The sequence below is a fragment of the Psittacula echo genome, assembly GCF_963264785.1.
Source record: "Psittacula echo genome assembly, chromosome: 21".
Taxonomy (NCBI): Eukaryota; Metazoa; Chordata; class Aves; order Psittaciformes; family Psittacidae; genus Psittacula; species Psittacula echo.
The window spans coordinates 7,054,938-7,076,482 of NC_137757.1; the positions used below are offsets into that span (position 1 = coordinate 7,054,938).

The following is a 21,545-nucleotide window of genomic DNA, read 5'->3' on the forward strand; positions in this document are numbered from 1 at the left end:
TTACTGCTGCTTGCAGTGGGCCTCTGAAGATACTTGTTCAGGATCTGTTCATAGCTTGACTCAAAAGCAGCTTGATTTTGAGCATAAATCATTCCAACAAGTTAAACCCAAGTGGGAACTGATGCTGTTTCTCTTATATCATTACAGGAGCCTTTTAGGCTAGCTGAGATTGGGTTTTTTTTCGGTCCAGAGCATCATTTCAGCCTCGCGGGGATCAAACTGAAAGGACAACTGTCTAAGTAACACCAGTGAGTTCTGCCTTGCAGACAGAGCTGGCTTTTAAGTGTCTGCAGCATGCATGGGCTGGAAGTGTTCTCACATTATGCTCTGCTTGTTTTATTGATGATTAATAAGAACACTCATGGTACCAGTTACTGTGTTAATATGGTTAAAAGCAGTCATCTCATGCCCATATTTAGGAGGGAAGGGTGAATGTGAAGATAAGTGTTTCACTGAAACCAGTGAATTTCCTCGTTTCTGTGTGCACATTCAGCTGTTGGGCTGAATAAGGCTTATAAAGCTTGATTCACAGTCAATTTGAAGTTACTGTCCTCTTTGTGTTGGCCCCAGTTGATAATGGCTTAGTTGAATAGTTTGTTCATGAATGCACCTTTTAAATGACTTTGGGTTGACTGCTGCCCTGTTAGCTGGGGCAGTGTGAAAGGGGACTCTTGTGCTCTTTCCGGACTGTTTCCCAAGGACTCTGAAGGGCAGCTCTCACTCTGAGCTGTTGTTTTCCCAGCACTTAGCTTGAATACTGTCCTGGGATAGTGCAGGAGTGTCAGACTAGCACTTGCAGAGCCATGTCATTTAAACTATATAGTGAAGAGAGTGGTTCATTCGGTGGGAAAATGTCTTTAATAGGTGCCTTTAAATTACGTGCAGGAAGAAAATCACTGAAGTATGGTGTAGTGTAATTTAATGCTGGGTTAAACGATGCAATCCAATGCATTTTCATTAGATGTTCTGAGACACTTCTCCAGCATTTATGCTTTAAAGGCTGTTGGATTGCCAGCTGCAATAACTATTTTGATTGCAGCCTGAGCTGATGGTGGGCATCCTACCAGAAAAATAATGTGCTCTGTTTTAATTATGGCACCTGCACTCCAAAGTGAGAGCCTGCGTCACAGTGCATGGTACAGTTGTACTTGATACAGTGGAGCAGTGTCATACGCAACAGATGGAGGTGAGAGTGTTTGTAAAGGAACTGAGATGTGGGATGTCATAAATCATGGAATGGTTTGTGTTGGAAGGGACCTTAAAGATCACTTCTAACCCCTGCCATGGGCAGGGACCCCTTCCACTGGAGCAGCTTGCTCCAAGCCCCTGTGTCCAACCTGGCCTTGAACACTGCCAGGGATGGGGCAGCCACAGCTTCTCTGGGCACCCTGGGCCAGCGCCTCAGCACCCTCACAGGGAAGAGCTTCTGCCTAAGAGCTCATCTCAATCCCAGCCTGGGCAGCTGCTGATGGGTGTTGGTGCTCGGGGTGCTCCAGAGAACCTGTGAAGATGTGGCCGCAGCAGCAGCTATTTTTTACTGCCCTCAGTTCTAGCAAAAGTGTTGTGAAGCAGGTTCTGCTGTTGTGCTGTGAGGGAGAGCCATGCAGCAGGGGTATTTGCGTGTTGGTGGCAAACCTGAGGCAAGGAATGAAGGATGCAAACAGAGTAGGGGATTTCGGTGTTTATTTGTTTTGGTATATTGATTTTTGCTGTGCTGTGGAGCAGGGGCAAGCTTATGAAGTGGTGTTCCTGGCACTGGTTTAGTTTGGTTCCTCACAGCAGGAGCAGAATTAAGCCAATGAAAAACACATTGAAATTCTCACACAATCAGTGTTGGCTCCAAGCAGCTTCAGGGGTAATCACTCAGTCCATTTGGCCAGAGGTACGGAAGAAATTGAAGATGATTGTTTGTGCTGTTCCTACCACCCTCTCCTTCTTGCTATGGCCCTTAGTAAAAACCAGGAACAGAATTTGCTGCTTTTCTTTCTCATTAGTGTAGAGATTTTTTTATTGCTACGCTGAATACCAGTAATGTCAGAGTTGCTGTTCATGTGTGAGGCCGTGGGGGAATGATTTTGTATTGTCTCTGCCATCCTCCTGATCCCCACGCTTTAAATTTGCCCGGACTGCAGATGTAGGGAGCAAGGCATGAAGACATGTTCACCAGGCTTGGCTGTTCTGGGGCTTTGGAGCAAGAGTGCTGAGGCTTTACAGCAGTGATTTGAGCATCAGTCCTGTTAAATTACTGCTTCTCAAGAGGCTTTTGCCTGTGCTCTTGCTTGGAGAAGATGAGAACATCAGGAAAAGGCAAAGATTTCAATTGTGTGCGTTGGATGAAGGCTTAAGAGGAAGAATAATGTTTATTTTGACTGCAGGTGCTCGCAGTGAGGAACAGGAGCAATCTCATCTGGTGGCTGGTGCAGGCTTTCACTGCGGGAAGGAGAGGGTAGGAGTTGCGTAGATTATTTTTTTTCTTATGGAAGCACTATTTCCTGCTTCCTTCTCACTAAGTTTAGTTTTAGCACTAACAGGGGCACTTTTCATCTTCTGTGGGCAGCAAGGATGCTTGATGTGAAGGGGAGGGCGGTGGTTGGTCACGTTTTGTGCTGTCAGGCAGCCCGTTTTCCTCTGCTTGCCCAGGGACACTTGATGGACAAGTGAACCTCTGAAGTTGAGGGCCTGCGGAGGTAGTTGGGTTTATTAAGTTTTAGGGGTCCAGGAAGCCCAGAGGTTTCCATGATAATTGCCTCTTCAGGCAGTGTGGAATCACAGAACAAAGTTGCAGCTACAATTTCATGCCCTTATGCACAGGAATTTTTTGTTACAAGGCCCTGTAACTAGGAAATACAAATACACGCTGAAGGGCAGCGTGGTTTCAGACGGCACTTGGTTCCCATTGACTCCTGTGGGACACGGGTACCTGCTCACTGGTCAGCAGAAGTGTAAATGTTGCCCTGAATTTAAAGCAGCATCTGCTAAGTGGGGTCCTCCTCATGCACAGACTGTGGATGGGATCCTTAGGTCTGAGAGAACAGATTGACTTTGGATGTCAGAAACACACTCTGCTGATAACTGGTTCCTAGGAGATGCTGAAGCACTGTGTGGTGAGGAGGCAGGTTCTGCTGTTCTTACCAAGCCTGATCCGTGTGTGTCCTGGGTTTTTGAGTGCATGAAGGGGGCTGTCAGCCTCTTTACTTAAACTGCAGAATAAACTAATGAGAGCTATGGAACTCTTCCTCAGTCCTGTGCAGGGTAAGACTTCCTTGAATCCTTACAAGTCCTGGAACTTTTATCTTTAATAAAGAAGGGCAATTGTTCCTCCGTCTTGTACAATGGGTTTATGCTGAGGGTGGATCTGTACTTCTCTGCTGACATTAAAGCATCATTGGTGAGCAACTGCCTGACCTTTGCCAATAACTGGAGATTTGCTGTACTAAGGCTCTTAGGCAGCGCACGTCAGCTTTCGTTAGCTCAGTCTGTTTGAAATCATAGAATCATAGTCAGCTTTAGTAAATTAGGGCTAGAGTGAGAGCAGTGGGGAAGTTTACTCACTGTTGCTGGAAGCTGCTGCGGGCTGGTGGCAACTTGAAAGGAGAACTTGCTTGGGCTGGAAAGTACTGTGTACTGGTACCTTACTGCATGGTCGGAAAGAGGATGGTGACCCCCAGAATGGAAGGTCTGGTTTAGTTCTGTGGGTGCTTTTTTCCTTCCATATAGTACGTGAGGAGAAAATACTCTGAATCAAATACAGGTACTTAAGGGGTCAGAGTGCTTTGTATCACGGGTGATCTTTTGCCCTCTCCCTAAGGAAGACCAGCTGCTATAGAGACAGATGTGGGATAAACCGCTGTGTGTCTGAAGCTTGCCATAGCCTGTTCATCTTATGGTACTTGTGTCCCTGTGATCCAGCTTGACTATTCCTGATCTTGAATGATAGCACACTGCAGGGAGCTCCTTCAGTTAGTGCTGCTCCTGAGGTTCTGTGGAAGTCTGGTTTTTAGGGATCGCATCGGGATTTGTGTCCTTGGTAATGGCAGGCAAGAATCTGTGATGAGATTGCTTTAAACCAAATGTTCCTTATGTAAATCTATTATCTAAGTCACCTCAGCCAAGTGTGTGGAGAAGGCTTCTCAGTTATAAAAATGTAATTGCCTGAGAAATGTACATCAGCTGCTCCTGAGCTCTGTCACTGCAGCACCTGGGGACAGAGTATTTGAGGTCTAATAATGCCAGCTTGAAATCACTGCTAAACAGACCTCTGCAATAATGCAGTTGTCATTTAGCTCTAAGCCTGCAAGGAGAGCAGGTGAGAGGGGGGACCCCCATGGCTGTGGGTTTCTGCAGTGCTGTCTTTGGTCTGTTTGCCTCCCTTGTCCCTTTTTCACCCAGTTCTCTCTACTCTGGTGGGCCCTTGTCTCTGTTCTAGGCAGTTCCTGCAGCATGTCTCTGAGATCATCTTGTGCAGATGGTTTTGTGTCTGTGGGCTTTGATTTGCTCAGTGAGTAAAGAGGTGTTATCGCACAATCTTCCTGTGATATGTATTAGATATTAGCATCTAGGATGAAAAGTGCTGTCCTTGGGATTGTTCTTGCAGGGGCAATTGGGTGCGGGCTGAGAGGATTCCTAGAAACTTCAAGCCTTATCCATGTAAAACTGCAGAGCAAATACTCTGGAGACAGCACCTTGATGGGCTTTAGTTAACTGGTAATGTCAAGTTTTCACCTGCTCTTTTATGCTATTTCAGGTTGTGTTCACTTTAATGTATCTTGTGTAATGCTTTGGACTCTTATCTGATATTTCTACTCCAAGGATCTCAGAACATGTTAAAAGCATTATGGAATAATCTCTTGGGCTTGCTCAGCAACCTTAAACATTGCTCCCATTTCATGGATATGGGGAGTGTTACTCTGAAGGGCTGGGGTGTGAAGCAGATAGATGGTTTAAAACCCAGTCAATGAGGAAAGGCATCAGGTGTTATTCCAGTAACCCAGAAGTGTTAAAAGCCCGGGCTGGGTTTCCCATCGCTTGCTGAGCACCTCCTGAATTGAAGCTGTACCGGGCTGTGCTCCATAGCTCTAAACCTCCCTGTGCAGGCTGTGGTGCCTTGGCCAGTGGCAGATCTGTTAGCTAGGGCACAGTGGTGAGTGTAACTTTCCTCTTGGTTTCTTGCAGGTTAACAGGTTTCCAGCTGCCTGCTCCCATTGTGAGTACAGGGGTTGTGCTGTCCTTGTGGCTTGTGAGTGATTACGCGGTCAGTGCTCAAGGCTTCCAGGCAAACTATGAAGGTAAGTCTGCCCCGTTCAGTGGTTGTCTCGAGCTTTACCTGCATTTAGCTTATGGTAGGGTGGAGAACTGAGGTGCAGAGTTTATAGCAGGATATATACACATGCAGACAATCCAAGAGACGAATGCCTGGTTCTTGTATAATTGGATCCATTTTTTCGGAATTCAAATTGCTGCTGCTTCTTCCCAGTGTAATGTGTTGTTTCCTCTCAGCATCTGCTCTCCAGACATCTTTCAAAGCTTAGTCTCCCACCAAAGCTAGGATGCCGGGGAAGGGAGGGGAATGTGGGATTTGACAGTGAAATCTGTTAGTAGCAAGCATGGTGCCCTGGGTAGCCACTGCGATTTACAGCTGAGACAGTGGAGGCACAGAGCAGTGCAGAGGATGCTCAGATTAGTGCATTTTCCCTTTACATTCTCTTTGTGTAGTTGTTATTCTTTTCCCTGCGCCTTCCTCCCCAAGAACTTCAGTTCATCTCCTGTGTTTCTTGTCATAAATGCTGTCCAATGTTTGGTGGTTGTGGGGGTAATGTGAAGGCTTTGTAGCTTCTGAGGATCTTGGGTGGTGGAGTCATTAGATACTGAAAAAACTGTTCATAGGAGGGAGGCTGTGATTGCGCAATGACCTGGTACTGCTGCGTGAATGACAGAACAACCAGGCTAAAATTCGGGCTGTACTTGTGTTGATTATTGAACCTAGAATGTTGTTTGTGTCTTCAGAAATGGTTTTCTTTGGAATCCTTAGAAGTTCTCAGCCTCAATGATAATTCCTTGTGATGGGTCCTGCTGGTCAATTACCCAACACATGAAACCAAGCAGATGAGTTCACTCAGATGCTGTTGTAGCCTTTCCACTTGGCAATTGTTTGGGGTGGTTGTGTTTAAATCCCCTCTAATTCCTGATTAAAACCCAAATGTGTTTGTTAGGCTGGAAATGATGAGTGTGTTACAGGGGTTCAGGTCCGTGTTCTGTGTGTTCCCAGGGTAAGTGCTGGCTGGGGCTGCTGGTGGTGTGTGGGGAGGCCAGGCCAGGGGAGCGCAGCAGTGTGGGAATGAAGGGCTCATCCTGACGTCCATTTGCAGAATCTCTGCTAGAACACATCAGCCTCTGTCTCCTATTGCTCTCAAACAGTGTGATAGAAGACACTTGATCTTCAAGGTCCTTCCAACACTAACCGTTCTGTGAGCCTACAATTCCATGTAGCTGGTTTTGTTCTTTCTTGACATTTAGAGTTCATTTTTTGGCATTTACACACAGTTGCTTGTACACTTTTTCATGTTCTTCTTTATTATCTTGATGCAGCAGGTAATCTTGTACACAGGCTTGTTCCAGAGCTGCCCTTTAGTCACAGCTCTTTTAAATTATGTGAAGTTGATTTGACTGGTGATTTGGAGGCTTTAAAGCAGATAACTGAGTGCATCTCCAGGGGAAAAAAGAAATGGACTTAAAACTGAACCTGAGGCACGGAGTGCCACAGAACACACCTGTAAATGAAAGCTTCATTCTGAGGGAGGGAGAGGGGCAGTTTGCTGGAAGTGCTGCCCTGAACCTGCCTCAAAACAAGCCCCTTGCTCTTTGGATTGTTAACAAAGACTAAAGGAGGAGGTAAGTGTGGTTTTGATCCAAGGGCCGTGCTGCTCCTGTAATGCTCCTTCAGTTCATTGGCAATCTCCTACTCAGTGAATAGCTTGTGATTCGATAATTCATGTTTAAAGACAGAACAATGCATCAGAGCCCTTGCAGTAAATGGCTCCTTTATGATCTGCTATCAAAGCATGTTCATTATTCTTCTCCTCCCTTTAAGCAATCATTGGGAAATGCACCAAAAGGAACAGAATTTTAAGACTGGAACAAAAGATGTCAGGAACTTTTTTACAGGAGGACAGGAAGAGCATGCGGAGTTGGGGGCATCAAAGTGACACAAACCCATCGTGCTCACAGTGTCTGCTCTACCCTGCCCCACTGGGAAATACAGAAATGGAGGTTGCCTTTATCTGAGCTAATATCTTGCTGGCTTATCTCGTTGGTATGATGCCTGCATGATACGATTTCTTACAAGCAATTGCTTGAAAACAACACAGATGTCTCTGCTCATACCTGTGGATGTGTTTCTTCATCTCTGGTTCATCCAGGAGGCACAGCTCAGCTCTGCATTCACTGGCTGAACAAGGGAGAGCTCAAGTGCGTTGCTGGTGGGATCTGTTAAATAACAATTGCACTCTGAGAGGTTGGAGATGCTGTAAGAGCAGCCAGGGACAGAGGGGGGCTTGGAAAGTCTGCAGAGCCTTCTCTCAAGCCCCAGGTGAGGCAAGTGCCAGCAGTGGAATTTGAGGAGCAGCCAGCTCAGGGCTGCTGTGCTGTGATGCTTCCTCCTTGACCTCATGGTTTTCTGACTCCATTGTGTTATTGTGCCTGGCTGCTAGATCTTCCTTAATCCTCTTTTCCTTGTTGTCTGATTTCCTCATCTTTCTTCATTTAGTTTTAAGTGTGTTGCCAGCTTGTTTCTGTCTGTTTTCATTGTCTGTTTCTTCATCTTCTCCCGTGTCTTACTGTTTGTTGTGATTTTTCTCTAGATTCCAAATATTGTTTCAGAGCTCAGTAAACAGCAGGGATTTAAAAGTCATTCTTCTGCTGTGGAAGAGAGTGTTGAGAGCAAACAGAAAGGCTGGGGGTGCTGCATCTCTGGGTTTAAGGCATCTGATCACAGAGAGACAGCTTCAGATCTGGCTTCTCTTCCCAGCTGTAGTGCAGATGTTCTGCATGATCTCACCTTGGTTGTGTGATCTGGGTTCCCAGCTTCTGAGTTGCAAGACAAGGGCAGAATGGGTCAATTCCTGAATGCATGTCCTGCATTCAGGAGCTGCCCTGTGGCATTGGGAACAGGGAAAACCTGCAGTGATGTCACAGTTTGGGAGGAGATGCGATGAGATCAGCACAAATACATGTCATTAAGTGCATGATTCGGGAAGAGGAATGGGGGTGACCATGTCAGTATGACTGGAAATGAGAAGTGGTCAGCTTTTGCTGAATGAAAACCAGAAAATTTCATTTCCATTTGAATACAATGCTTTGATCTGAAGGTGATGTTTTTACTTAGAGATTCTTCTACTAAAAAGAAGCGGTTTTTCCCAAGCTCATTTTCAGAATGTATCATGTAGAAAATACTGAAATGAACTGCTTTCATGCTTTTAGCATCCTTAAATTTGTATTTTTCCCTGCTGAAGTGTCCTTTGAATTCAGCCTGATTTCCCAATTAGCCCTGTTCACCCTCAGACTCTGGGATTCCTTCCTTTTTTTACAACTAAGTGGTGGTTCTCCAGAACCCTGAGCCCCGAACCAGCTGCTGTGAAGCATTTCATTTGCACTGCAGGAGAGGCAGCTATAAATAATGTGGGTTAGAATTTTACTGGGTCCTGAATCTCAGCAGCTTCATCTTGTGAAAAGTATTCTTGAAGATTTAATGACCAGAAATGACCGATGCTCCCATTTATTGCTTCCCTGGAAGATGGGGGAAGGCACATGCCCAGTCTGTAGTGTGAAATTAATTGCAATCACTGCTGCCGCACACCTGATGAATGCATTGCAAGTTGACATTTAAAACAAATTGGGCAAGTCTTTTACAATAAGAGGAGAATGGGTATAAATTCCACATCATTTCCTCAATAATGCTAATAACTGTGCCTGATGAATAGCGGGTGGGGTTTTTAGTTTACTAATTTAGATATAAAATTATGTTACTGCTTATAAACCATTACCTCCTGGCTGCCTTGTTAGCCCTGAGGGTAGGAAAAATAGAAAGGGGTTTAAGGAAGGATCCCCAAGCCTGCTCTTTATCATACATGACTAGAGAGCAGTGCTATAAAGCACTTGAGGCTCGTGAGCCTAATGAAGCTTTATGCTTTTCCAGGCTGCTCAGATCCTTCTTGCAGAGACTCTGTGAGCATTCATCAAACACTAAGCGAGCAGTCAGGGCTGGAGTTTTTCTGTATCCCAAGGGGGAGAGATGATATTTCTTTTGTTGGCTATGCAGATGTTTTCTTCAAGCAGTGCTGAAGTCTGGAGAAGGCACAGGGCTCTCACATGAGACTGGTCCTGCTGTGGCTAGACCAGTGTTGTCCAGTGGATTTCTGGTAGGAACAGCAAGGAATCGGATTCTCCCTTCAGCTTTGTCCCTGTCCTGTTATATTATCACAGTATCCCAGGCTGGTTTGGGTAGGAAGGGACCTTAAAGCTCATCCAGCTCCAACCCCTGCCACGGACAGGGACCCCTTCCACTAGAGCAGCTTGCTCCAAGCACTGTCCAACCTGGCCTTGAACACTGCCAGGGGTCTCGGTCAGTTTTGCTTTGTGCCTCAGGTTCTCTTTCTCCAATGGGATTCTATTTTCATTCCTGGTGTTAGGGTTCTAACAAGAAAAGAGCAGTATGAAAGCAGAGGGATGTGGTAATGTTGAATACTTCAGGAGCCCTCATCTGTGTACCTTTTAGAGTTCTAATGTTAATTTTCTTTTCTCTAAAAGCAAAGTTCAGTCAGAAACCCCTGGGGAGAACTGGGGCACTTTGGCCTCTGGACTCCATTGTTGCACTTCCCAGCAGTGCTTCTGCAGCAAAATTTAGCAGTAGGTGAAGATTTTCCTCCCCAAGACATGGTGTTTGATTACAGCTGCAGCAAATTTGATAGCTGCAAACACTGAGTGCCTGATTGAAAAGAAACAATTATGCCTAGAAGAACACTGCTTATTTTAAGAAATTAGAAGCGTTTAAATACAGAGGGAAACAGCCCCAAGTAAATGGTGCTGTTTTCCTTCATAATAAATACCCTGCTCTTTCTCAAGCACAAATATCTCATTCTTTAGAGGGCTGTTTGTGGAGTTGGGCATACGTTTATTTAGAAAATACAATTAAAAGCTGGTTCCTGTCCCTTCTTGACCATTCATTTTGCTAAACCCAGATGAGGTTTCCTGACTGCAAGACATCCATGGAGCAGCCGGAGCTGTGAAACTGCTTCATTTCTGTTTTCCCGTCTGTCTTGACTTTATGGTAGCAGTTTCCCTATCGATGGAAGCCACATTGATCACTTGGAGTTCTCTGTCTTTAGAAACAGAATAGTGAAGGTTTTTGTAACAGCAGATAATAACTGTCCACATCAGCTCCTGGTGATGATGAAGACCAGCGTTGTCCTTGGGAGGGGGAAATGGGCATTCCCCAAGGCCTTGGGCAGTGTGCATTTTTTGGAAATCCTTTGGAAAACTGGGGAATAGCACTCTTGTTTTTCCAGGAGCAAAGTGGAGGAATTTGGAAGCACAAATCCTTTGTCTTTTGAAAATGACTCTTCCGTATAAAACTCTGCATGCTGGAGGGTATTGACTCTTCAACAGCTACTTGGTCTGCTTAGTATTGGGTATGTTGAGTGGGTACTCTAAAGCCTTCAAGGACTGTGCAATTCCTTTTAGGACTTGACTTTAATAGCTATAGCTCTTTACCTCCCATTCAGTCAACTGCTCCTGTGGTTTTTGCCATTTCATCCTTATCTGCTGTGCTTAATGTACCTTGTTCTAGTGGCTTTTTGTTCTTTGTTTACTATGCCTCCTAATTTTAGTATCAGTTGTGACCTGGGAAGGATGTAGCTTTGTCTCCCTCAGGCTCATCTCTCCCTCATCCTCCTGTATCTCACAAGATTCAGGGTCGTGCTGGAGTCATGGAGTCCCTGGCAAATCCCCGACTGCTGGTGGGAGGTAGGATGATGGTGAGTCAGCAGAGAGCACCGAAGTTAGTAGTGAATGTAGTGGCATTGCATGTTTCCTTTGAAAAGGAAAAAGTAAGTAAGCAATGAAATGCCAGAGGACAGTAGCAGATGACCCCGGAGTTTTTATCTAATCTATGTACCAAAAATAGGTTTATTACTTTGCTGCAGTAACTTGGAGCATTCAAACCAGCCAAAGAGATCCTAAATTGGCTGTGCTGGCCTCATGTGCTTTTTAATAATACTTAGGCGCACTGGATCTTATCCTTAATGTTTTAAATCCTCATCTAGTGGAAGGTGTCCCTGCCTGTGGCAGGGAGTTGGAACTGGAGGAGCTTTAAGGTCCCTTCCAACCCAAACCAGCCTGTGATTCTATGATTCTTAGGAGGTTTATGAATGAGTTGGCTGGTTTTGAGTCACATTGCTGTTTCCAAATGGTTGTAGAAGAAATGATTGTTCTAGAAACAAAGCAACAGCTCTGCAGATCATGTTTGAATGTTGATATTCCGATGTCTGCAATGTCCCCATCCATTTTAATACCCGGGGATTACAAAAAGCGTGATTGATCATAACGAAAATCAGGCCTGAAAGAAAGGATAGGAACAAAAACCAGGTGTTATCCCTCTTGTTGTCACTGCTGCCTGTCAAGTAGCAGCAAACCTGGAGGGAAGCGGAGTGAGCTGGAGTCTGACTGGGGAGGGAGGCAGTGATGCAGTGACACCGTGTGATGATGAATAGCTCATGGGTACCAGAGCCCTGCAGCGGCTCCACTCCTGCTCCTCTGTGCCGCTGTGATTTGCTGTAATGGAACGTGGTAAGGAGGAGGATGCTGTGCCCTGCTGCGTTCACTGCTCTCCTGTTAGGGTTCCTAACACTGCGCTTCCAAATGTGTGTGCCAAACCACGCAGCTGTTCAGGCAGCATGGCCTGTTTTAATTTGCTTCTTGTTTGCAAGGTATTACTCCTTGGATTACCTGATAAACTTAAGTTACCAAATGAGCAGTAAGGCTGTGCAGTGTCAATAATATTGAGTGACAGGATTGTTTTACACAGTGTAGCATCTGGAAAAGAAGTACTTTTATAATTAGATTTAAAGCAATTCTTTGGATTGATTCTGCTTCCCATTAAGTGGTTTCCACCTAATGTAAAAAATCTGGTTGGCAGTCAGTTTGCCTGTCATATGGCTTCAGAGTTTTTCTTATGGCTGCTCTTTGGAATGCTTCCACAGTATCTCAGCTTTGTAGCAGTGTCCCTGTTTGTCATCAGCTGTTTGCAGTGTGCAGCTACTGTTTCATTTAATGAACCACATGCATATTGGAAAGGAGTGATTTTGCACAGTCAACTGTTCTGTTCAGGAGCGTGTTTGGAGTTGTGGATGCAAACCTGATGAGAGAAATAGTAAAGTATCTGGGAGAAGCTGGTCAGCTGGGCTTTATATCCCAAATTAGCCTGAGCTCCTGCCAGTGCTTCTTGCTACCCATTGCCACTGGCCTGTGCTAGTGCTGGAAGAACTGGTGTTGGCTTGTAAACCCTGTGTTGCTGTTTATTTCCAGTTATCTGTATCTGTTTACTCCTTATTGTTCCATACGGGAAGCCGTTGTCATGGTCAGAAGCGTATTCCAGTCATCAGTGGCATTGCAGCCTTGAAAGGGAAATGAATGGCAAATTGGCATGGCAATGGTGACTCAGTTATTCTTTACAGCCCTGGCAGGAGCTGGTGTAAGTGCTGCTCAGGCTCATCCTGCAGATGATGGCCAATAAATCAGCTGAAGTAAAATCAAGCAAATAGGCAGGTGTTTGCCCCTCACAGTGTTTATGAGCTTGGTGCTACATCAGGTATCATAAAGCAAGCATCTTGGTGAGAAGATGAAGAAATAAACAGAAATAGCTGTGCTGGCCACTGCTTCCCTGGGAAGTGTGGCTGGGGATGCTTGTGCTTGTCTATGAGCAGGGTTCTGTAGGTGGGGGGGAGTGTGGAGGTGCAGATACCTCCTGGAGCATGAAGCTGGGCCTGGCTCTGCTGCCAGCTCAGTGCAGCTCAGCTTTGAATAATGAGAGCTGCTGCGGAGTGCTCAAGGTCAAGTACTTGTGTGGCTGTTCACAGCAGTGCCTTAAAGCCAAGCTCTGGGCCCTGGTGACTTGCAGAAGCCAAGCCCAAGTGAGGGGGAATACGTGGAAAGCTCCACTGGGAGCGCAGGGGTTGTCTGCAGCTCATCTGCTGGCCGAGAGCTGTGAGCTGTGATTGACAGCAGTGCACAGCCAGACCCTGGCACAGACCCTGTCAGCAGGGACAGGCTGGATGGGGCTTGGAGCAGCCTGCTCCAGTGGAAGGTGTCTCTGCCTATGGCAGGGGTTGGAACTGGAGGAGCTTTAAAGTCCCTTCCAACACAAACCATTGCATGACTCTGACTCTCAGCTGGTTTAAGCTACGTTTGCTCTGATCTGAATGGATCTTCTTGGGGCAGTCACTAACTTCAGGGGGTTGCTGATGCTGAGCATCTGCAGAGTGTGGGGGTTTTGGGGGATCCACTGTAGGTGGGTGATATCCATAGGAATGGAAGGCTGCAGGCTGGGGTTTCACTGGGATCTGTGCCAGAGCTGATCATGCAGCTTCTCGTGGCAGTGCGTCTTCCCAGCAGCTTGTGGTGGTGATCCTGGAGCCTGTGCAGCTGCATTCCGTACTGTGACAGCCTGGAGCCACTGCACCGTAAATGTCAGTACAAGTGAGGTGCTGTGGCAGTGTTGGATTAGTGTCCTGGACACAAGGGCAGAGGGTTAGTGGCTGCTCTGAAATCCTCTTGCTGCCTGTGCATGGTAATGTTCCTCAGACAAGGGGAAGGGAAAAGCTCGTGCTAAAGGCTGGGTTGGTTTGGGATGTCTGTATCCCTCTGAAGGTGGCAGAATTGGCAGAGGAGAAGCTCCCTGCTTCCCCAAAGGTGGGGGCAGATGCCACCATTCCCATTACAGCTTCAGATTAAAACAACTCCCTGGGGAAGGGGCAGAGGCAACCTTCCTATTCTGGTTCTTTTTAGCTATACAAAGGATTTTTATTACTTAAATGAGCTCCCAGCAAGTTTGCTTTTAATATACCACTAATTGATTTTAAGACTTGAAAGCAGCAAAGCTTTATTAGCACTTGCTGACTCAGCTGAACCCTTCCCCTCATAGGAAGGGATGGAGTGAGATATTGACCCATGTTTCTGCAGCACTAAATGAAGTTGAGGGAATATTAAGTGTCTCATACTGGCTTTTGATTTGCATATGCAAATGAGATCAATCAATGCAGACGCAGGAGAGCAGGAATGCTAATGCTTTGCAAATAGGATCCAGTGTTAAGCATTTGAACATCAAGTGACACTTGCTCAGCTGCAGTAGTGGAGGTCCTGCAGCTACTCCCCTTGCAGTGCAGCTCTTTTGATCAGCCTGTTCTAGGGAAGAGCATGTAAAGCAGTGCAGAAAACAGTAAAGAATTGATGAGACTCGAGTATTGCCTCTGCTTTGTGGGATTTGGAAATGGAGGGTCTTTGTGCTTGAGATGGGTCATTGGATGTGACTGGACAGGAGAAAGGTGTTAAAAATCAGTATGTGGCAGTCTCAGCACTGTGAGGGTACTTCATGAAGGGCTCTCATTGTGGTTCTTCTTTCCAAAAACCTTAATTTTCCTCCCTTCTCACCCCTTTTTATCTTTCACATATAATAGAGACACATTTCTTTTCAATCAAGGAATCTATTTGCAGCACATGTAGTTGTTAGCTGCGTTTGGGCTGGTTTCAGCATACATTTCCATAAAAAGTCACCACTAATGAGCTGTGCGAAAATTGCAGCTTGCTGCCAAGCCAATTTGGTTAAAAGGCTTCAGTCCATCCTCCAGTGCCGTGTGATCCTTACCCATCACAATGGGCTGGAGCAGGTACAGCCACAGCAGCTCTGATCAGGAAGGTGAGATGCTGAGGATGGTGTGACAGCTCTGAAACCCCCTTGTTGCTGCTAATGCAACTGCTATTCTCTGTTTTAGTTTTTCTATCTGCTTACGTTGGTTTCCCAATGACATCTCCTCAGTGGAGCCAGGTTGTGAGAATTAAGAAAGATCTTCAGAGCCATGCAGATTCTTTGTGTAGTTGGAGTTGGCTCATCCATCGTCTCATTATGGGCAGTGTTAAAGAGGGGTTTGGGCAGTTTGTCCCATTTCGACTGCCACTGAAGTTCTGTTGACTTTGAACATCCGAATCCTGGGCTTTCCTTTCCCTCTTTGGAAGGTGTGGTGGTGAGTGATGTGACCTGAACCCCAGTCTCTGATCTTAGCCATTGGCCCATCCTGTGTTCTCTCTCTAGATTGACATTTCTAAGGGTCCCCAGTCACCAGCTGAGCCACTTGCTGCATTCTTGGTGTCAGGGCTCCTTACTGTACTCATCTGTCCATTTGCATTCCAAACCGTTGTCTGGTTTAATAGTTTTTACTGTGCTTTAATTTGCTTTCAGGATGATGTGCAAAGCTTTGTGCACCTTGGCGAGGGAGGGAGCTATTTATAACTACAGGTTTTATTATTTCAGCCTTCTGGGGTGACCAGAGGTTTGAAGACTGCTTCATTGCTGGAGCTGCGGTAGAAATCCACCAGCCTGGAAAATGTTTCTTGCACCACAGGACTCACAAATGCAGTTTTAGGGGTCACTGTGTAGTGGTTATAGAATTCATCATTTCCTTTCTGTGTGCAAAGAAAGAAACAGGGGCTGGTGCTCAGCTGGAGAGATCAGCTTGTGTCTGTCTGGCACCAGCTGGGGCTCCTGCAAGGATCCTCATCATCTTAAACTGCTTTCCATGGGCCACATTTCTTCTTTAGTGGGATGTGTGTTTGAGTGTCTGCATCTTAATTTAGGCATATACATAAATCTTGCACCTGATACACAGATCAGAGATGCTTTAGAGGAAGTTGTGTGTGTGGATTGCCAGAAATACAGCCTAGAGCTATATATATGCAGCAGTTTAGGTGGGAAGAATTAGCTTTAAGCTCCAGTTTCCCCATCAGGAGGAGGCGAGTTGACTTTCCTGTAGGCAAAGCAGCTACTGCAGGAAAAGAGGAGGTGGTTTGCCTGACGAGCATTACTTCTAGTGGCTTGCTGTGAACTGGACTTACTGCTCATAGCAGTGCTGGCTGGGAAGTAGAAAGCAGTTTGCAGAGACACCGAAAGGGAGCTTCTGGCTGTTTAACAGAGAACCTACCCCCAAAGTCCTCTGACGTGCTGATTGGATCTAAGCTCCTGCGAGACATCTCCTCACTATCTGTTCAAATCCACCTAGCTGGATGGTAATTCCTTCCTCTTTCTTCACCCCATGGTACTTCTTTCCACTTTTGAGATTAATATGTCATCTGTCCAAGTAGAACCTGACTGTAAGTAAGTAACTTCCAAGCTGTTTGCTGGGGCTGACCTTAGTGGAAGAGCCTTGCTTCAGCTTTGAATTGCTGGCAGCTCCTTGGAGAGAAAGCAAAGTGGAAGGATTCTGGGCTCCTCTTCAGGCCATGGAGACAGAGGCCACAGGAGGGATTTGATGGTGGTGGAGCACAGTGTGTTCTCTCTTTCTGGGTGTGCATAGACCTCAGCTACATTAAGCAGAAAGCATTGTGTTTTGGATAAGGGATTGGTCCAAAGCAAGGAGATTGGTGTTCAGGTCACTCTTACCCTGACACTGAGTAGGAACGGGATGATTCTTAGTGTTGTACTTCTCTGCTTTGCCCTCTGATCTCCTTCTTCACATTCATTTTCTTTGGTCTTTTCATCTCTCCTGCGTGCACAGAACCTGTGGGCTGTGTGGTGTCATCCTGGTGTGTCTGGTGAAGCTCTTTAAACACTGGTCCTGTCCCCTGAGGAACAGGGCAGGATTCTCCTGGTGTTCAGTCACCTCCGTTACTCTTTGGAAAGCAGGGAAGTTGTTCAGAGCTGAAGCAAATGACACGAAAAAGGCCTGTATGTATCTATTAGACTACACAATTAATGCATCTTCAGGAAAGCTTGAAGAACAAAAGGCTACTCCTCCGTGCAGCACACCTTTTGGGTGAGGGGCTTGATCAGCTCAAGTGGAGCGAATCTTATCTTCATTCAAATTAAACAAGTATTTAATTAACTTAATCTCTGCTTCCAGAAGCAAATGCACATGCTATGGGGTGATCTGTGTCTCTGATTACCATGCGTTCTCACCTTGAATAATGTTTTAATGAAGAGAGCAGTATGATTAGCTGTCAGGCATTTAAGCTGTAAAAAACCAAACCAAACCCTTCCTTTAAAACATATCCCTTCTTGGAGGCTGTGTTCCACTGAAATCAGTGGTTTTAAAACCGTGGGACTGCTCACAGCTTTAGAGAGCTGGAAGGATGGAAGCTGCTCTTCACTTGAGCATGGTGGTTACTGCAGTTGAGGCACTCGGGATTCAGTCTGGAGAACTGAATGTAGGTTAAAGGAGATAAAGCTGTTGTGTCCATGATGCACGTAAAGCATCAATGTGGCAAAAAGCCCTTTGCTGTACTGCTCTGCTTAATCTCCGACTTCCACAGATTGGGTTTTATTAGTGAGACCCTAAAGCACAGTCAGCCACAGGCTGGTGTGGCTGACACTGGCAAAATACATGGGTTGAAGGATGCTGGGCGGTTGTTTTGGGGATTGCCTGTGAATGCTGTTTCTCAGCCCTGTGAGGGCTCTCCAGCAGCTGCAGTGATTCAGGGGCTGACCTCTCTCTTCTGGTGTACTAATTTTTCTGGTCTTTGACTGAAACTGAGGTGTCTTGTATTGCACTGTACAGAAGCATGCAGATACAGGCAATGCTGAGACTGGCTCAGCCTCCGGTATAGAATCAGAAAGGATGCATGTGGATGTGTGCAAGGGGGAGAAGGTTTTTTTTCCTCCTGATTTAATATTTTATTCATGCCGTAAGTATCAACTGCTTTTCCAATTCTGCTGTTCATTGCCAGCTCTAAAATCTGGGGGAGGGAAAAGGCGTTCATTTGAATGTGCTCACAGCTCGTGTGTCTGGAAGGTGCCACAGACAGATCTGTGAGGCCGAGCAAAAGCCGCGATGCCTCTTTCAGAGCGTGAGCGGCTGCTGTGTGAGGAGACTATTGATGGTTTCAGGGAGGTGGCAGGAAGCAGCGCCTGTGTAACACTGTCAATACCTAGGTGAAAATGTGCTTTCACGTGGATACCTGCTTTGCTGAGCAGATCGGAGATGATTCAGTGCTCAGGGTGTTGGGGTTGCATTCAGGGAGCCTCAGAGCGCGGAACCAGGGCAGAAAGCACGAATTGGTTCTTTCTCCAAGTATTAGGGACAGCAAGATGAAATGCTGCTTAAAGAGCAGGGGAGACCCGGGGGGAGGAGGCAGTGTCACTGGTCTGAGATGGTTGTTATCACTCTGATCATTACAGGCTGATGTGTCTGGAGATGAAATGGCTGGAGCATTATCCACTGGTTTTTATCAGCTATCGCTTCAGCAGCAGCTCAGGCGGGGAAGGTCACTATGGCTCAATGCTCGAGTCTTCCATATAAGCCCTATCGTGCTATTAGAGAGGAAAAACGATTCTTCAGGCGCAGGAAGGGTCAGTGATATTATTATTATTATTCATAAGAATAGAGCCTGTCAATCAGCAATCCCTGAAGTGTAGAGCAAAATAAATAGGATGTGGCTTGTGTTCACCTTGTGGGAGTGCTGATAGGTCTGACTCGTGTTTCTCTGTAGCTAGGCTGTACTGAGCCTGGGGAGCGTGTTCTTTCTTTAGATAACAGTACAGCCTGAGGTAGAATAACAGGCAATCCATCAATTAAAATGAAATGGAAAAGCTGACCTGAACATCCCACAGATTAAAATATTTAGGGAAAGTCATTCAGCCTGCTTCCCATGCCAGGTAACTGGCCAGTGAGAAATAGTTCTGGTGGAGAAAACTCACAGATCATGAAGTTGGATGTGAGCAGTCTGCCCTCCCCAAGTCTGCATGGAAAACCACACCAGGTTCTGATTTGTTCTGAAAATTGGCTTTTACACATTCTCTTTTGCACTGGGAGTATTTAATCCCTAATGATTGTCTACTCGTTCTGCAGAAACTTTAATTACTTAATGGTGCTTAATTATCAGATACGTTTGTTACGATACAACCGTTGCCCACTTGGAAGGAATGAAACTGAGCATCTCTTAGAATTAGTTCAGGTTCTGGTAATAAGGGATTGTGCATATTGTGTCCAGACTGACTGTAGCAGGTCAAAACGGGTTGTCTCAGTTGAGGCTGCCATTGCTGCAGCCCCAGCCCGGTGCTGTAACATGCTGTGTAAATATCATTGTAAGAGAAATCACTTAGTTTGTAAGAGTTAAGTGTGTGACCTTTATTTTATGCAATAGATGGAAAGCAAAATGTGTTATTTATGGCATTTATTTCCTTAAGTGTAAATTTTTATTAGCTGTGTAGGATCCCCATCATTAAATTCCTCATGTTCTTTTAGCTTGGTTTCCAAAAGACATGAGGAATGCAGTTGTGCCCTCTGTGTATAGACTAGCAATTTTTTAACGCAGTACTTCAACGAAGATTAATAAAGATTAAGTGATGTAAAAGTAAGTCATGTCCTGGCAGTTTTACATTGAAAACAACAATGCCACAGCCGTGACCAGTTTGGAAAGATGAAGCTTTTCTAACTAAACCAGTAGTAAAACAGACCTGTCAATGTCTGAAAGCTCCTGTGCTGCTGTCCTGAGGTTGAACAATCAGAGGAGAAAAGAAACCAACTTTGGAAGAAGAATAACCTGCAAACCAAAACCCCCAAACAAAACCACTGAAAAGCCATTTCTGATTATTCAGTCTTTTTCTAATTTGTCCTGTACAAAGGCCTGTAGGGACAGGCCAAGGGGAATGGCTTTAACCTGCCAGAGGGGAGACTGAGATGAGATCTTAGGCAGAAGCTCTTCCCTGTGAGGGTGCTGAGGCGCTGGCCCAGGGTGCCCAGAGAAGCTGTGGCTGCCCCATCCCTGGCAGTGTTCAAGGCCAGGTTGGACACAGGAGCTTGGAGCAAGCTGCTGTAGTGGAAGGTGTCCCTGCCTGTGGTGTAGGGGCTGGAGCTGGATGAACTTTAAGGTCCCTTCCAACCTAAACCAGTCTGGGATTCTGTGACTGGTCAGGATCCATGATCTTGCATGGCTCGCAGGCTGGGGCTGTCTCACCCCTGCAGTTCTCTGCACTGAGAGGTATTATGATTTTATATTTAGCTCACACCAAAGCAGCCGAGTTGCAAGCAGGAGATAACAATGTGAATGTGCTCCTTGCGAGGTCATCTGCTTGCTTTGATCAGCTCCTGGCTGCTACTTTCTGCAGGCTGACACAGCTGGGAAAGTCACTTGATTATTCTTGTTATTTGCATGAAAATTATAACCAGTTACTTGATAAAGGCACGGTGGCTGCCTCCTGCCCCAGGGGAATGCTGTGTTCTGCTTTAGCTCTGCAGCTTCGCAGTGCGAGATCTCATCTGAGCATAGAACAAAACAGTTGGGCTTAGCCCTCCTTGTTTCTCACTGGAGTTGTGCCCCCATCCTCCCTGGTCATAGTTGATTGACAGACCAGGTCTTTAAAACCTCTTTCACTCAAAGGGTTAACTCCTTCTGGTTTTATGCATGTTGGGTGCAGTTGTTCAGATTTGACATTGAGGTTTTCCTACCTAGGAGCATCTCAGAGCCACAGAGCTGGTCTGCTTTTGCAGTGGAAAGGTACCATCTGCTGCATGGTCTTTGGCCTGGGTTGTTGGGGTAGACTGCTGAGCACATGTTGGAGATGCGCTGAACTCTTTTTCTGTTAATTTTCAGTGGTGGTTTGTTATATTTCCTAGAGGTTCTATTTCTTCCTAATCTTTCAAATAGTTTTAAGGCCAAAACAGTTAAATGAACAACTTGCACTAAGATTAATAAAGGAATTTGTTATTTTAGCTGTTAGAAGTGCTTTTGTAGCATTGGTGTGAATCCAGCTGTTTCTTCTCTGGGTTATATTTTCATATCCAGGTACTTCTGTGTTGGGAATACTGCGTCCAGATGATGAATCACATGCCATTGGTACTTTCAGACTGGAAAAAATATGAGCTCATTCATTCAATACAGATCTTTCAGCCAAAGAGATATAAATACACATTGGTTCTTCAATCTTGTGGCCTCTGTTCTTGATAATAAGCAATTGAGAATGGAGGGTGGGGAATTTGGCAGTTCTGTTGTTGCCTCTATAAACAGCAGGGATGGGATGGCTGGATATTTTCAGCTTTGCACAAAAGCTGAAGAAAAGAAAGAGGGTGGGTATAAAAAGCATGAAAACATAGGTTCCAACTGATCCATTAGAGCTTATTGCTGGAAGAAGTGGCTAGTTGCTGAGCATTTTTTCTTTGTTATTTCTGTCTGATGGTGTTTAAGATGAGTCTTTCGGATGCTTATTTATGTAGCATGTAACAGCCGAGATGTAACTGCGGTACTTCTCTTGCGGGGCTGGTAACTTTCCCTGTGCCCTGTTATGAGATGCA

At 45.7% G+C, this 21,545-nt stretch overlaps 1 protein-coding gene across 1 annotated transcript in view; it reads left to right on the forward strand.

Moving 5' to 3' along the window:
- CSMD2 (CUB and Sushi multiple domains 2) overlaps positions 1-21,545 on the forward strand; it is a gene marked incomplete at both ends in the record, with an annotated part of 259,384 nt that overhangs the window by 29,159 nt on the left and 208,680 nt on the right. The window contains one exon of the mRNA XM_080632482.1: positions 5,173-5,285. Within this exon, the coding sequence (XP_080488608.1) occupies positions 5,173-5,285 (113 nt within the window). The remainder of the gene's footprint in view (positions 1-5,172; positions 5,286-21,545) is intronic.